General features: G+C 46.7%; 5 protein-coding genes across 5 annotated transcripts; 2 read left to right on the forward strand and 3 right to left on the reverse strand.

Annotated features, from left to right (window-relative positions):
• Positions 1–208: 208 nt before the first annotated feature.
• Positions 209–2518, forward strand: H6S33_002517 (uncharacterized protein; the record flags this gene model as incomplete). The annotated part of the gene is made up of 6 exons (XM_044833862.1): positions 209–406; positions 467–520; positions 581–1193; positions 1241–1440; positions 1491–2438; positions 2495–2518. 6 exons carry the CDS (start codon positions 209–211, stop codon positions 2516–2518), a joined length of 2037 nt encoding a protein of 678 aa, XP_044692678.1.
• A 1900-nt stretch (positions 2519–4418) lies between these two features.
• On the forward strand, positions 4419–5383 carry H6S33_002518 (uncharacterized protein; the record flags this gene model as incomplete). The annotated part of the gene is made up of 3 exons (XM_044833863.1): positions 4419–4860; positions 4911–5136; positions 5188–5383. The coding sequence occupies 3 exons, from the start codon at positions 4419–4421 to the stop codon at positions 5381–5383; spliced, it is 864 nt and encodes a 287-aa protein (XP_044692679.1).
• Positions 5384–5857: 474 nt separating this feature from the next.
• H6S33_002519 (uncharacterized protein) lies at positions 5858–6829 on the reverse strand (the record flags this gene model as incomplete). Its single annotated transcript, XM_044833865.1, has 6 exons — positions 5858–5915; positions 5981–6213; positions 6303–6483; positions 6552–6610; positions 6687–6719; positions 6803–6829. The coding sequence occupies 6 exons, from the start codon at positions 6827–6829 to the stop codon at positions 5858–5860; spliced, it is 591 nt and encodes a 196-aa protein (XP_044692680.1).
• Positions 6830–8292: 1463 nt separating this feature from the next.
• On the reverse strand, positions 8293–9496 carry H6S33_002520 (uncharacterized protein; the record flags this gene model as incomplete). The annotated part of the gene is made up of 4 exons (XM_044833866.1): positions 8293–8437; positions 8501–8996; positions 9060–9199; positions 9249–9496. 4 exons carry the CDS (start codon positions 9494–9496, stop codon positions 8293–8295), a joined length of 1029 nt encoding a protein of 342 aa, XP_044692681.1.
• Positions 9497–11594: 2098 nt separating this feature from the next.
• On the reverse strand, positions 11595–13972 carry H6S33_002521 (uncharacterized protein; the record flags this gene model as incomplete). The annotated part of the gene is made up of 6 exons (XM_044833867.1): positions 11595–11830; positions 11889–12263; positions 12320–13123; positions 13633–13665; positions 13763–13842; positions 13911–13972. The coding sequence occupies 6 exons, from the start codon at positions 13970–13972 to the stop codon at positions 11595–11597; spliced, it is 1590 nt and encodes a 529-aa protein (XP_044692682.1).
• Positions 13973–15699: the final 1727 nt, after the last annotated feature.

Here is a 15699-nt window from a genome sequence, read left to right on the forward strand (position 1 = left end):
TCCTCTCGGCCAGCCGCTCCAAAGCTGACAACCAATCAACCTTCAATCAAGTCTGTTTAACCTTCTCCTACTGCTGTGCAGTCGGTTCCTTCGTGACGATCGTTTTTGACTATATTCAATCATTCCCTTACAATACTATTCAACGGTTGTTGGCAAATCTCTTTCCACCACTCGGAGTGGTCCAGGACCTATCCCCTAATTCACTCCTATGACCTCAGATCCCAACCGTCAAGAGAGTGTCCGGTCAGTTAACGACTTTCCAACGGCTATGGCATCACAACAAACCCTCCATCCTGCGCAGAACGGCCATGCACTAGTTCCTTCACAGCAGCAGCAGCAGCCCCCTAGTCCCTCACTGGGGGAACAGGACAAAGCAAGACTAATCGAAGAGATTCTGCTTTCAGATGTCAGTACTTGCGTTTCAAGTAATTACATAGTGTCGCGGCTGATCATAGTGTTTAATTAGGTTGGTGTGAAAACACTTCTTAATAGACTCAAACAAAGCATAACAGCCTGCAGAGTAAGCTTTCTGAGTTGTCGCAATTTTAAGCTTAAATTTTTGACGTTGTTCAACAAATAGGAATTTTCTGCATTTATTAAACGCCGTGCTTCCCTCGAAGAAGAGCATGCCCAAGGTCTACGTAAGCTTTGTAGCCTCACGCACACCAATATCCGTAGACCCGAATGTCGCCAAGGTACCTATGCCCGCTCGTTCGAAGAGACCACCCGCATCCATGGCCGGATGGCAGAAAATGGCCTGCAGTTCAGTCTCGCCCTGCAACAAATGCACGAAGATCTTACAGAGCTGGGAAATAATATGGATCGTGGCAAAAAGCATTGGAAACAGACTGGATTAGCTTTTGAAAGGAAGGTTCAAGATGCGGAAACGCTTGTAGAAAAGGCAAAAATTAAATATGATACTGCAGCAGAGGAATATGATCGTGCTAAATCTGGAGACCGACGCGCTGGGAAGTCACCTTTTAGTATAAGAGGAACCAAAAAGGGACCACAGCATGAAGAGGATTTATATCGCAAGGTCCAAATTGCTGATGGAGACTATTCTGCTAGAGTACAGCAAGCAAGTGCAGCGCGTGCTGAGCTAATAGGCTCTCTTCGTCCATCAGCAGTGAGAAGCTTGCGGGAGATGGTTGCCGAATGTGACAGTGGGCTGACAGCGCAACTGCAGAGATTTGGTGGGTATCCTTTTCCGAGTCAGGAGATCTCTGCTAATATCTTTCAGCTCAATTGAACGAGAAATATCTGCTTAGCAATGGATTGAGTGTTAGTCCCATGAAATCAGAGAATCCAGATGCCCGTAGCATGCGTGATGTCATATCTCTCATCAACAATGAAAAGGACTTTGAGAATTATATTCTTGACCTCGCTGCCACAGTCCCACTAAGTGCTCGAAGCCAGGAAGTCAAATATGAACGGCACCCTGTGCGTATCTCCACACATGAATTTCTCTTCTTCTCGACTGACTTTCCTAGTCCTTAACCTCATCAGGCCCCAACCCCAATTCTACATCTCCAAATCAGCCCATGCAACAAGGAGCCCACCAACAAGCATATCATCATCAGCAATCTCCTCAGCCAGTTCATCAGCCAGTTCATCAGCCAATTCATCAGCCAGTTCATCAGCCATCCCAACAACAAATTCACCAGTCCAATCATCAGCCAACTCGCAATATCACTCCTGATCGCGATCAAAGGTCACAAATTCCACAGTCACAAGGATTTGGTGCAGTTGTTCAAGCACCAGTCATGTTCCCATCACACAATTCCCAGCAGATCTCGGTTCCAACACAGTACGCCGGTTCTCACTTCACCGGCGTTGACTATCCTAAAACTCGACCAGTATTTGGGCAATCCCTAGAGGCGCTGTCAGAGAGGGATGAGACCGTTGTCCCAGTCCTCGTCTACCAATGTGTCCAAGCTGTTGATCTCTATGGCCTCGACGTGGAAGGAATATACCGTCTTAGCGGCGAGAAAAAGCATGTCGAAAGACTCAAATTGATATTCGACAACGATCCCTCCTCAGTCGATTTCCGCAAACAGGAAGATTTCTTCTATGATGTCAATTCTGTTGCGTCCATACTCAAGCAATTTTTCCGTGACCTTCCAGATCCGTTACTCACCAACCTTCTATATAAGGAATTCATCGCAGCCTCTAGAATCGACGATGATATAACTCGAAGGGATAGTCTTCATGAGCTTATCAACAGATTACCGGACCCAAATTATGCGACGCTGCGAGCTGTAATTCTGCACTTGAATCGGGTGCAGGTGAATTCTAATGTGAACCGGATGAACAGTGGTAACTTGGCGATTTGCTTTGGGCCAACTTTGATGGGAAGTAATCTTAGCCCTAATATTGCGGATGCCGGATGGCAAGTTAGAGTTGTTGATACTATCCTTCAGAACTGCTTTAGCATTTTTGTAAGTATTTCCCTCGAGTTTGTGGTGGGTTAAGCTCTAAATACTGACTGTCTTAGGATGACGATGAGCCACAGACATAGAACGAATCCGTTATGGCATATTTGCTTTACGGGAATAGTGGCGTTAAAGTTCTCATTTCACTTGTCTTCCTGAACCGAATACCCCAGATCTTGGATTTGCTTTGTTGTATCTATTTTTTCTTCACTTTACTAATGTTTATCAGCCGTGGCAATAACGGAGTATTTTAATGCCTTTTGCCATTTTATATCCTTTCTTTTCTGGTATATCTAGTGGGAAGCCCTTACGTTCAGTTATTTTGTCTGGTCCCGTTGTTCCCCCTCGCTCGTTTGTTCTTTTTTTCTCCTGCCTATTTCTTTGCAAGTGCTAGTGCATGTATGGGATTGAGCTCTATATTTTGAATCGTAGACCTGTTTATAATTAAGGTAAGGATGCTGGTTCAAAAGTAGCAAATAAAATAGAGATATTTCACCTTGCATTAATTCACTTCCATGCAGAAAAGCTTGTTTGAACGTCACTCATTGTATCCTATCTCGCTTGTACTGGCGACTTTTACAACCTCTGCTCTGTTTCTTTCAGGAACGCGTATTTTTCAGGGACGTCCCTGACACATCTAGTGCTTCCATACAGATTGCATATGCGCATATATGATTACGAATCCATATCCTTGATATTTTGTAGATATACATGCATGTAAATGTGCATGTGTACCTACATGTACATAACATGTATGCTCAGTTGTGGCAATCCAAATCTTTCGGCGCCCAGATATTCCATAATCCGGTGCATGTATTGAGGATCACCGAATAAACTAATATCTGCAGATATGGGGTCGAGGCCATAAGTAAATGACGCTGTACGCCAGAACATCAGAAGGTTCTGAATTCGAAGGCTATTGGGCTTGGGAGCATGCTCGGCACGATTAAAATTAGCCAAAGTGCCCGCATTATGCTCTGTTGGTAGCAATGACCGCCGGCTACGTGCCTACGCCTGAGACACCTGGAATCGTTTCATGTTCATTGGGTTCATTACCACCATTTGCAAACCAGCAGCGTTGTTGCCCGAGTCGAATCTCTCTTATAATGATAGTATCATGGAAATCAGAGAATTAGAAACACACTATTTCCAGCAATATGGTTTGGGACCATTGATCTGATGCCTCAAATTAGAGACTAGGTCCAAACTCATCCTGTCGTAGTGAGATGAGTTTAAGCTATGTAGGTACATTTGTCCCGCTGCGAAGCTTCACCCGGTATTCTAGAAGCTGATAGATCCAATAATGAACTGGTGTATTCGGGGCCAAGAACTGCATGAGGCGTCTCGATTGGTATTTTATAAGGCTCGGTACCCTACTTGACGCGATCGTTCTTAGGCTTCAGTGGACCGGCATGCTCTAGAATCTCAGACCTGTTTGCATTCATAGAGTATCTTTTTGCCTGAATACCGTACTCTCCGGATGCTCCTGTACCTATGTGGTACACACTCGATCACTCGCTCACTACCTAGCCGTCAAGGCATTGACTTCCGACCCAAGAGATGATCCAACGTCAGCCTCGTGCAGCAGTATCCTGAATCTCCCAGGCCCTGCGACACAAGTAGTTAGCCGTCCTACATGTAGCATCAATACCGCGCCGTTATTTAACGTTACTCAGGAAAAGAAAAATCCTCATGCATGATTCCAATTCCCGGGAGTGAGATTTCCCCCGTGCCTAATCGTAGAAGCACACGGTGAGGGGAAGCAAGAACGGCCAGTTGGTCGGTCCTCGGTAATCACCGCCAACATTGACCCTGGAAACAAATTCCCCAGATGTCGAACGGCATTCTCCGCATCTGCTTACACGAGCCTCATACTTGGCGAAACTCTCGGTTGAAAGCTTGGCAACCTAACTTTTTCTTCTGAATATCGAAATCTTACTTTAGTTGAACCTTAGCAAAGTAAAGACAGAATCAACCAAACTCACAATGACACTCTCAACTTCCACTGCGCCAACAGCAGCGCCGGCCAAAAAACAGCGCCCACGTAAGCAGGTGCGCCTCAAGAAACGCAAACTCGCCGAGGCCACCGCAGGCGCAGAGTCGGAGGATGAGGATTCGAAAGCAGCGAAGGAACACCAGGAGCAGCAGCCCAAGAAGTCGGTAGAGGAGTCAGAGCCACAGAAGAAACAGCAGCCCAAACCCCAGGGAAAGCCTGTCTTAACCAAACGGAAGGCAGATCAATGCACAGCTGCGGAAACAGCTGTAGGAGCAGGAGGAAAGAAGCCCAGACTACCGAAAAATAAGAGAGCAAAAGCGAAAGCAGCAGAGGAAAACCCAGAGGAGGAAGAAGAAGGGGTGGACGAAGAAGTAGAACAAGTAGAGGCGGAGGCCGTTGCGAAGAAGGAGCCTCGGTTTATCGTATTCATTGGTATACCGATCCAATGCACCTTCCAAGGCTCCCTCACTAAATTTCACAAGGAAATCTCCCATTCACGACCACAAAGGCTGCACTGGAAAAGCATTTTGCCGCCGTCCAACCGAAATCCGTTCGTATAATCACGCATCGCGATGACCCGAAAAAATGTAAAGGTTTCGCATTCCTCGAGTTCGAGGGTTATGATCGTATGCAGAGCTGTCTTCTCAAGTTTCACCACACAATTTTCAACGATGGGTCGGGAGATCGCAAAATTAATGTAGAATTGACGTAAAGTACACCTTCGTCATTTCACGGCGACATAAGCTAACGGGGATACAGTGCCGGTGGCGGTGGTGGAAAGAGTGAAGCCCGGAAAACAAAACTGGAAACCAAGAATCAGAAACTTGACGAGCAGCGGAAGCGCAAGGTCGAGGAGGAGGAAAAGCTCAAGGCGGAGAAAAAGGCGAAGCAGCCACAGGGTGACAATGAAGGTCAGGCTGGGATACATCCAAGTAGGAGACGTCAAGTGAGGTAGCAGGATGTATGATGTCATATTCAATATTGCACGAGTAGTCAGAATCACGCTGGAACTTATATAGTAAGGCAGAAACCCAGAGCTTTCTGGGGTTGTCTCATAGGTACGCATAAAGACATTGCGCAAAAAAGAAAAATATAATGTATAAAAGAAAGAGAAATACAAGACATACCGTAAGCAAATTTGACGGTCAACAAAGATACGACACATGGCTGCAAGCTAGGGAATGTCGTGCTAAAAAAAAACTAAAAAAATAACAAACTGCAACATAAAAAACAACAAGAAAAACACCTTTGCCCATGGGAAATTATAGCCACAACCAGGACGTATACCGATGAAAAACAACTGTAAATCGCTAACCCACAAGCAAATTCTGTCCCGTCCGCTCGCTCATGACTCGAGATCCCTCATATATCAAACGGCCTTAGTCCTCTGACCACCACTATCACTATTCATTCTATCTCTGATGTGCGCCTATAGTATGGTGCAGCCCTTCTTGACATTCTTCTTGGGGGCAGGCATCAAGACAGCTCTGCGTACAAGATATGTCGTTAGTCTACGATCACCCTCCGAACAGATTGTTGCATTTGGGCTCACCTGATAGCCTCATCGAAGACATTCTTCAAACCCTTCTGGGTGAGCGCTGAGCACTCCAAGTACCGAACAGCATTGATCTCCTTAGCTCTCTGCATACCCTGGGGGTAGGAGATTGGTGCCATCCGCTTCTCACGAAGCCCTTGTGCTGTCTTCGCATCATCACGAAGATCCAACTTGGTACCGACAAGGATTATGGGAATATTGGGTGCGTGGTGGGAAATCTCTGGGAACCACTAGAAATACGATTAATGTTAGAAGTCTAGATCCTTGCCACATTCCTGCATATGATGCATATCTCAAAAGCTTCCGACGAATGACAGACCTTTGACAGAACGTTGTCGAATGATGGCGGGCTGACAATCGAAAAGCAAACGAGAAACACATCTGTCTGAGGGTATGATAGAGGGCGAAGACGGTCGTAATCTTCCTGCCCGGCAGTATCCCAAAGACCCAAACTGATCGGCTTTCCATCTACCATAACGTTGGCAGAGTAGTTATCGAAGCTGATATCGAAAGTTAATTGACATTCATATAAATCGATGACTAGATAGATGTAAACATCGGGACTTACACAGTAGGGATATACTCCCCAGGGAAGGCATTCGTGGTATAACTAATAAGCAAACAAGTCTATCATACTGGTTAGACAAAATGTGGAAACAATTGTCTAGTGATGTAGGAAGCCAAGGGGTGAATGTGAATGTACCTTTCCAACTGCTCCGTCTCCAGTTACAACACACTACATTGTTACTAGGTCAGTAAACCTGGGTAAGAACAGCAGCAACACATAGCAAGCAAGCAGTGATAGATATTACTACTAACCTTGAGTGATTTTGTAGCAGCAGCCATTTTAAAACTATAAGCTTGGTGTTACTGAGTCTTGATGTTATTGATATTTAAACTAAAGTGTTAACAATTCAGATGTTAGTTTTAGTGATGTACGAGAGAGTTGCTTGAATTTTTGGTGTTTTATTTCGGTTGTCGGAGGGGGAGGGGATAGAAGAGGGTTTGGGCCGAAGTAGTCTGTCCGGGATGGCAAGAAGCGAGGGGGGAGCTTTTAGAAGAGTTAAGCGCTGACCTCTCTGATTATGGCAGGAACGCTGAGGGGTGGCAGAAGTGGCGTTACGGTGAGAAGTGTAGCAGAAGGAGCTTGGTGTGTGAAGACTTCTATTCTGATGTGATGCCGAACACGGGGATGTGTGAAGGAATACAAGTGACAGAATAGAAGGGAGCAGAGAAGACGTAGAGAAGGGGAGGGCCGGAAAATCAGAAAGGGACAACAGAGTCAATACAGTACTTACAGCGAGTCAAGCAAGACACAGACGAAGACAGCAGCAGCAGGGCACAACAGTAGGTATGTAATGTATGTAATGTATGTATGTTATGTATGTAGGTATCAGCAGCAACAGGCAACACAGGGCAACAGAAACAGAACAGGTTCTGTGGACACGGGGGAGTGCCTAGGGTGGATAAACCTAGATGGGATGAGACGGGATGGGATGGATGGGATGGGTTCACACAGAGGAGGAGCGAAAAGTGCTGGGGGGAGAGGAGCGAGAGAGGCAGAAGCCGTGTGGCTGGAGGATTGTGGAATGGGCGAGTGAGTGAGCCTGTGCGAATAGACTGGCCGAGAAAGGGTAGGCAGGGAAGTGGCCCGATAGAGATGGTCTGTGAAGACCGGCTGCCCTTTGCTTAGTACCTGTTGGTCCAGAGAGGCTCGGCTAAAATGAGGAGGGGATGTATGTACTGGGATCCGTCGGCTGCTGCGACTGCTAGATGCAGGGTCGGGGATCAATCGCACGTCGCGTGGCAAGAAGCAGATTCACTGCTGAGAAAACGCCAGAGAGAAGGTTGAGAGACTGAGTGGCCATCAGCAGAGAGATTCCACTCGGTGAAGACTTATCTATAGGTTGGGTTTAATTTGGTGCCAAAGATCATTGAACTATTTTTAAAAGGGGCGAGAGCCCGTGGCACATTTAAACTCATACATCATGCGAATCGGCTTGCCGGTTCTTTGTTTATCAATTGATGGCATGCCGGCATTACATTAGCTTCGAACCTTGGCTGATACGGCCACCGGAAATCATTCCCATCCCTGTAGGGCTGAGTGAGAACCTATGCACCAAGATCATGGCATCCCGTTCGTAAAGGTATCAACTACTAATCTTTGCTGTCCCACGATGAAAGGAATATCTAGGAATTAGACAGGAAACAGGGTGTCTTTAACAACTTAAAAGAGCTTTATAGGAAACGAAAAACTGATAAAGGAAAAACATGCGTCTAATCATTTCCAGTAGTACATGCGTGGTTAATCAATCCGTCCTATTAACGGCCTCACCCTCCTTGAACTCGCTCTCATCGTTTTCAAGTTCCTTGATCTCGTTTTGTATGATGGGGACCATATTCCGCACAAACCCAATAGTTGAATAGAATGGTCCAGAAAAATCCATATCATACCTTCATGGATCACAAATTAGTACTGGTTTTAGTAATGTCATAGGTTTAAATCATTCTGCTTACCAGTAATTGACGGCGCAGCAAATACCCTCCTCATCACATTCCTGTGAGACTTTATGATACCACATAGCTGGAAGGTAAAGCATATCTCCAGGCTCCAATGTCACTCTGAGTGGTCTAGAATACTTCCAGAACACTCCCGTTCTCTCCAAAGGGCTATCGGGGTCAACTGTTGCCCATCCTTGAACATGATCTTCCGGTTCATCGGGCACTATTCTCCAGCTACCCTCTGCATCGGGTACATACGTCGCTGCAGGCAACGTTCGTTCCTCTACACACGCAACTTCAAGCGGGGAAAGAATCACAAAATTCTTCTTCCCAGACACCTGACAGTATAGGTTCTCATAATTATCTTTATGTAGTGCAGATACCGAGCGGTCGTTACCGATCCAAACATTTGCAGCATCGGGCTCGCGCTCAAAGAACTCAGTCGCAAAGCCCACATCGGCCGGGATATCAGACTGGAGCGGTAGGAACTCTCCATGGAGATTATCATCTTCTACACGCTGTTTAGAGCCAAATTCTGTAAAAAAAAAAAAAAAAGTGTTTACATGGAACTCACGGGATTGAGCATATTTTACCGCTGCGCTCTCCTCCACCGGAGCCCGCAGGTACTCCACGAACTCGGCGAAAGGCTCCTGGAATGAGTGCGGCTTCACAAAGTAGTCCACCCCATTCTCAGAGACCACCGAGTCGGCATTCCTAACGGCCAGTCAGCCACAGCCACAGACTAATTCTCCGATGGACTCACCCGAATGGCGTCATGGCGACATTAACATCTCTCCCCTCCATTTTCTGTTTCAGATACCCCACCTTCCACTTCTTCAGGGCTTCCCAGTTTGCGATTGCACCCCGGAACACAACCGGCTGGTTCCTTGCTGCATATCGAGCAAATTGTAGCGATGTCGGGGCACCATCTACACTTTCGACCCAGGACGAATTGAAGTCATGGTACGAGGCTAGAAGCTCTGCGAGCGCACTTCCGACGTTGCTGGGCATGGTGATATGCTTTTTAATACCCTGGCAGCACCAATTTGATGTTTCACAGGGTTGTGGTTGACAACCCCACTAACATGCGAACCTAAGCTAGAAGTCCTGCCCCAAACCCCCCGACTGATTTTCCCTCAAACGAACATCTTGTGTCAATTAATGGAGGCTACACTTATGCACGGAACCAACCGCACAGGATCTAATTCAGTACTACTCTACATCTACATGTAGCTGCAGCGTTCACCTGTGCGTATACGTACCGGGTTAAACTGGAACCCCTAATTGCAGCACCATTTGAGAAATCATATATGCAGCAACTCCACACACCTGGATTTTCACTGGACGGGGCCATCTAGAATACATCTTTCCAAAATGTCGATCATGCACATACTATAGCCTATTAAGTCATGTTTCCACAAACCTTAATTATAGGTCTTACCTCCGTGTAGAATATGTATTTGTATTTAAACGTCAGCGCCACAGTTCCTGCATTTACCCTGCAGTTTTCTCAGGCCACGGATGAGAAAGTTCATGGCATGTAGATACCATGAGGTCGAATAGACATGACGTAAGTACATCATAACACAAGGAAGGGACAGCAAACTTGGAACTGCACATGGCTACATGTATCCTCAAATTAGAGTTATAAATCCTCAATTCGAGGTGATGCCGGAGAGAATATTTCTATGACCGGCGTGACCCCTTCAAGTCATAATAGTACCTAAGATTCTCAGGATAGACCCCTTCAGCTTACGTCTAAGACTGGGAGATGACTCTTTTCAGCTCCCTGTACCCTTATCACAAGGCATTACATGTAATTATCAACAGTCGAGGGCCGGCGCCAGGTTTGCATGTAACGTGCATGCAGCATCCTCATATATATGCGGAAATTCCTAACAAACATAGCAGCTAGATTTACAATCTACAACAAGACCTTAGTAGAGCATAAGAATCTATCAAATACCAAATAAAACGAGAATCTGTCTCTGCGCCTCAGGGGTCTAATGACCTCGAGCATCGATACACAAACCAGTCGGAGTAAACTTACTCACAGAAAATCACTCGGTACTCACACCAGCGATTCAAGATACAACAAACCTCCCAACGACTGCAATATGGCCGTGGCCCTCGGAAAATCATAGATTTGTCAAGTCTTTGATTTTTATGATATTGATTCAGGGACAAGCAGACAACTGGTGCGCAGAAGAGATTCTCCCAAATGAGAGCCCCCCTCCGATTAGCCAAAAGCCCCGGCCCTGATCCCGTGCCCAGCGCCGGTTTGCTACATGCACGTACTGCGCTTAGTACTAGCCTGCGCACAAAGAAAATCGCCGTCAAGATCCCGCAACATTCCCTTCTCCCTCGTCACTCCTGGATCCCCACTTTCAACATCAACAAAAACATCAACGCGCCTAGCTTCCTCTCAATATTCTTCGCTCTCCATCAGCATCCCTACGACCAACACCATACCTATCAGAATTGAAAGTTTGTGAGTGTCTAATCCCACTTATCTCTACCTCTTGGATCCCCATTCCCTTTTACCCCACCACCCTCGGCCTCTGTTTGGGAATGTTGAGTTCCTCTTTCCCCATACACCCTCCACCCCTCTTCTACATCTCATTATTCTTCTTCAAGCTTTCCTTCGAGAGCTCATCAACTCCTCTCGTTTCAATTTTCCTCTATCCTACAGTCGATCAGCCTTCGAGTGAGATTTCATGATTAAGGCCTCGATGTTCTCACTAATGCGGAGAGGGTGGTGCTGCTGTTTGACTCTTTTTCGGCGGTCAGCTTCTTGAGCTGATAGCAGATTTTATGACCATGATGGGCGGCAACTAAAAACACGTTACGGCACTAAATCCACGGATCATAACTGCACCTCGTGTTTAAGACACCGCTGCTCGAATGCTATGCCACAAACACATACTAATCGTTTTCATTCCCGACATTACTAACAGAAGCATAAGCGCGGTTTCACAACCACACAGTGTATCCGATGACACATGAAAAGAAAGACAAAAAAAAATAAGAAATCCTATTTACTCAAAAGCGGCGCATAACCTATCTACCCGCACCAGTCCCTATACATTAATATTACTAGTCACACACACTACATGGCAGTAACCCTCTCTGGTGCATGCTTGAACCCGCCCCTCTCCGCATCCGCGGTGGTGCTATCGTCGTCTCTCACCCTTTCATCGAATACCACCGGCGGTGGGAGGGGTTTATCGAAGCACCCAAAGTGTCTTCCGGTGGTTTTGCAGAACACCCATGTCGCAGAAGTCCTCACTACCACCGAGAGAGCGAGGAATACGATCGATCCGACAGGAGCGGCAACGAATGTTCCTGCAACTAAGATTAGCAAAAAATGTCTTATACGACTGGAAGGGAGTCTTGGGCATACCGAAAACACTCCAGTCGTTGGCATACAGCCCGTTCACCAAGATGAGGAGCTGCGCGCCATCATAGGCGTTTCCGTAGTAGATGGTGCCAAAGATCCAGACACTCAGGATACCGCCAAAGCCGCCGATAACAGCGTCGAACCCGTTGACAAAGTACAAGCTGGGGAACAACCCGAGCAAGAAAGCCGGGATACATGCGGCAGAGAATATGTCACTGATGAGGAAGATACGCAGGATACTTGGCGATTTGAGCGCGATGACAATTGTGGGAATGATGATTATGATCGTGATAACACGGACGTAGATCAACGGCAGTTTGTTGCGGAACATGTCGTTTGAGATTGTAGAAACCATTGCCGACTGAAGAGAGTCGAATACTAATCATAGGTGTCAATGATTTATCAAACAGGAACTAGGAGGGGAAGCAGCTTACCTGCGCAGGAAAGACAGCACACCATGATAATGACAAATCCAACAACCCAGGCGGGAAGTTTTTCAACCAAAAGGAAGAAAGCAAGACCTCCGTATTCACCTGGGGTCCAGACACCTGACCAAGCGGCGATGAGACCGGTTGAGGCGATAAGCAACAGGATAACAAAAACAACCACTGTAGCGATTGAAACACCAATCCAAAGGTCCTTGTCAGTCTTAGACGCAAAGGCACGCATCCAGAAACCGGAGAGGAACATATCGTTTGTAATAATAGCGACCAAGAGGATGTAAATGAGCTGGTATCCAAGCTCAGAGTCCTGTGTAAGTCCAGAGGGGCCGATCGCAGTTCTATCGATGGAGACAGAGGTTCCAATGGCAATAGCACAGATGATAATGAGCATACCCATGATGGCACCCTGGACGTTATCTGTAATGAAGGAGATCCGGAAACCACCGAGAGAGGTATAGATCGAAGTAATAGCAACTTCAACGATCATAATTGGCAATGGATCGAGTCCAGTCAAAGAGCCCAAGACCTGTTGGATCGAGGAGAGCTCGGCAACCATGTACAGGAACATTGTAGCAACAGTCAAGAAACTCAAGTACAGACTAGCAATAGTTCCAAACCGATCCTTAACCCACATAGTGAGAATAAAGCCGTCAGGAGACCTCCTACGGATTATAGGAGCCAAGATAGCGAATCCCATGAGAGGGAGCGCAGAGCACGCAGCATAAGTGATGGCTCCTTGAAGACCAGCGATTGTCGCGATTTCAGGGTACGAAACCAGAATTGACGATCCAAGTGCTGTAACACAAAGTCAGTACTACAGCAAAAGCGGGGGAATAGGGGAATGAGAGGCGGATCCTAGGTGCCAGAGAATCGGGAGATCTAGATGAAGAAGCTTTCCACCAAATATCCCCCGTTCTCTAGCAGCTAAGGATCCCGGAAGCGGCAACACGTTTCCCACGCAAGTATTAACTTGTTCGAGTGCAAACGGTTCATTCTCAGCCTGAATCATCTGACCCCGCCGCAGGATCTCTCTTCCAAAATCTCTATAGGAGTAGAAGAGTTGGATCCCACGGATCGAGGCCACACGACCAAGCACCCGTAGTGAAGCCACGCAAATTCGCCCTCCTACCTTTTCCTTACGGAGCGGGCGGGAGGGCGAAACAAGCATTGTATTTTTCTTCATACGAACCTGCTTGCTACATGTATTCATGATAGCTTTTGCGAGCTGAACTGGGGCGTGTGGAGTTTTCAAGAAACTCTAATGTTGCCGCAACCCATCAACCTCGATTGATAGCTGCACTCACCAGAGGCGACAAAATTGAGTGCGACGGGAATTGCTGCAAATTTTTTGATAATTAGTTGAAAGCTCTCTCATAAACTGCGCTCCAAAGAAAAAGTAGGAGTTTGCGAAAAGTTTCATTACTGCACACGCACCCGTTTGAGTTCTGCCTGAATGGATGAAATCCATCTTGGTCTGTTTTCGATATTTCCATGCCAGGAACAAACCCATGAAGCTTTTTCACAGCCAAACATCAGCGCACAAATCTTTCTCTGGGCAGTAGCGAAGCATCACGATACTTACAGAAATGCCGCAAAGGTAAGATAAATCAGCACCTGCGATACAGGCTCTGAAGGGCTCCCCATCTTGTCGAATATACCAAATAATCAAAGTTCGAAAAAAGTTCGTCGCTGGGGGATTGGTAGAGAGTGAGAGGAAAATTCTTCCAAACAGGCGGGGCGGGAGGGGGAGGAGGTAGTGGAGGCGGTGGACAGGCAAGGTGGGAGTTAAATACCTATCACCACGGGTAGGGCCCTGTCTGCGGCAACCCACCCACCACCCTCACCTGCTGCCCTACCACTTTTTTTCCTATCCGCTCTGAAACCCGGCACCAAGCCATTCCCCATCCAGGTGATGTCAAAAGCCTCGCTTCTCGCGTGGTGCACACTGCAGGGAAAAAGAAGGAACATGCATGGCGTAATCCCTGCATCGATAAGTGCGTGCGTGACTTCGCGTACGATGTGGGGTCAAGCTTTTTACAGGCCATATTTTTTGTTTCTGGTCATGGGAGCCGATGCCCTGGGACAATTGGGAATCGGAACGTTTTTCTAGCGTAGCCCTAACTTCGAGTTGTGAGGTCTTGAGTCTTGGGCGCAATTTACTTTTTGCTTAGCCCAGAGGGGTTGGGGTGAAGAATTTTGCATTGTAGGTTAGGCGGCTTTTCACTAGTCTAGTGTTCATGGCTCATGAGTCGTCACTCGATGGTAACGCGGTGAGCCTTTATGACGCGGGGACGGAACATCGCCGAAGAATAGCAATTCATAGTGGCCAGCAAGAGATGGATGGAACATCGCCGAAGAACAGCATCACCGCGGATATATCTACAAACCTTTTGTTTTTGGCGCACTCCCGAGGAAAGGATTATAGCTGGATTATTTCTGGTCAATAGAATATGAGTAGCGGTGTGCTGGTGAGCACGAGATGACACCATTGTGGACCATCCACACCGATTTTTCCGGATCTTGAGCTCCAGTCCCGACTTTTTTTTCGGCACGCCACTGCTACTATACCCACCCCCGATGCGGGATCACCCAACAAGCTGCCAGGGACTCTCGAAACCCCCAAAAGTGTCTGAAAATGCAAGGGCTCAATTTGGTGTAGCTTTTCGTCAGCCGCGAATCAGAGGTCGTTACCATAAAAAGTCATTTTCAGGTTCTTCTTGCCTGCCCCGAGTGTGTGGACAACCCTATTCCCAATGGGATTTATATAAATAGCAGATCTACTCAAAGAAGGTGAACGGGAGTATATGCTCCACCACAGCAAACATACTCAATGCGGCGACCAAGATAGTACTAGTGGGGATATTTCTGCGCCATGACTGGTCCCCAACCAATGGTATTTTTACAGCGGTTTGCATAATATTAGGCCCAGGGGAGCATCGGGCTATTACCTCTCTAGGTAATTCCCATAGCTTCATTAGGCAGTCCTGCTGAAAGTTTAAATTGAGATACCTAAACGGATATCTCGAGTTGACTAATGGGGTAATCGTGCTTAACTTTGCAAGAATCGTTCTATGTGTTATGCTGTTCGGCTGGGCATAGTATTATGAAAAACTGCTGTAAAAGTGGGACAATGTACTCCTGCTCACGTGAACTCTCTATCATGAGTAGATCCGCCATACCTTCAACATACACTACTTACATGTACTTATCCTACTAGTAATAGTGGAATTGGCTCTCACATATAATCTACCCTTTAGATAGTTGCTACATATGTCACCTCAAGATACCCGGACCGGGCTAATGATCGATAGCCTGCATATGTAGATCAAAGCAAAAGTAACGTTCGCATTTTTTTTATAAAGAAAAGAAAA

This window comes from Morchella sextelata, assembly GCF_020137385.1.
Source record: "Morchella sextelata strain SCLS chromosome Unknown scls_13, whole genome shotgun sequence".
Taxonomy (NCBI): domain Eukaryota; kingdom Fungi; phylum Ascomycota; class Pezizomycetes; order Pezizales; family Morchellaceae; genus Morchella; species Morchella sextelata.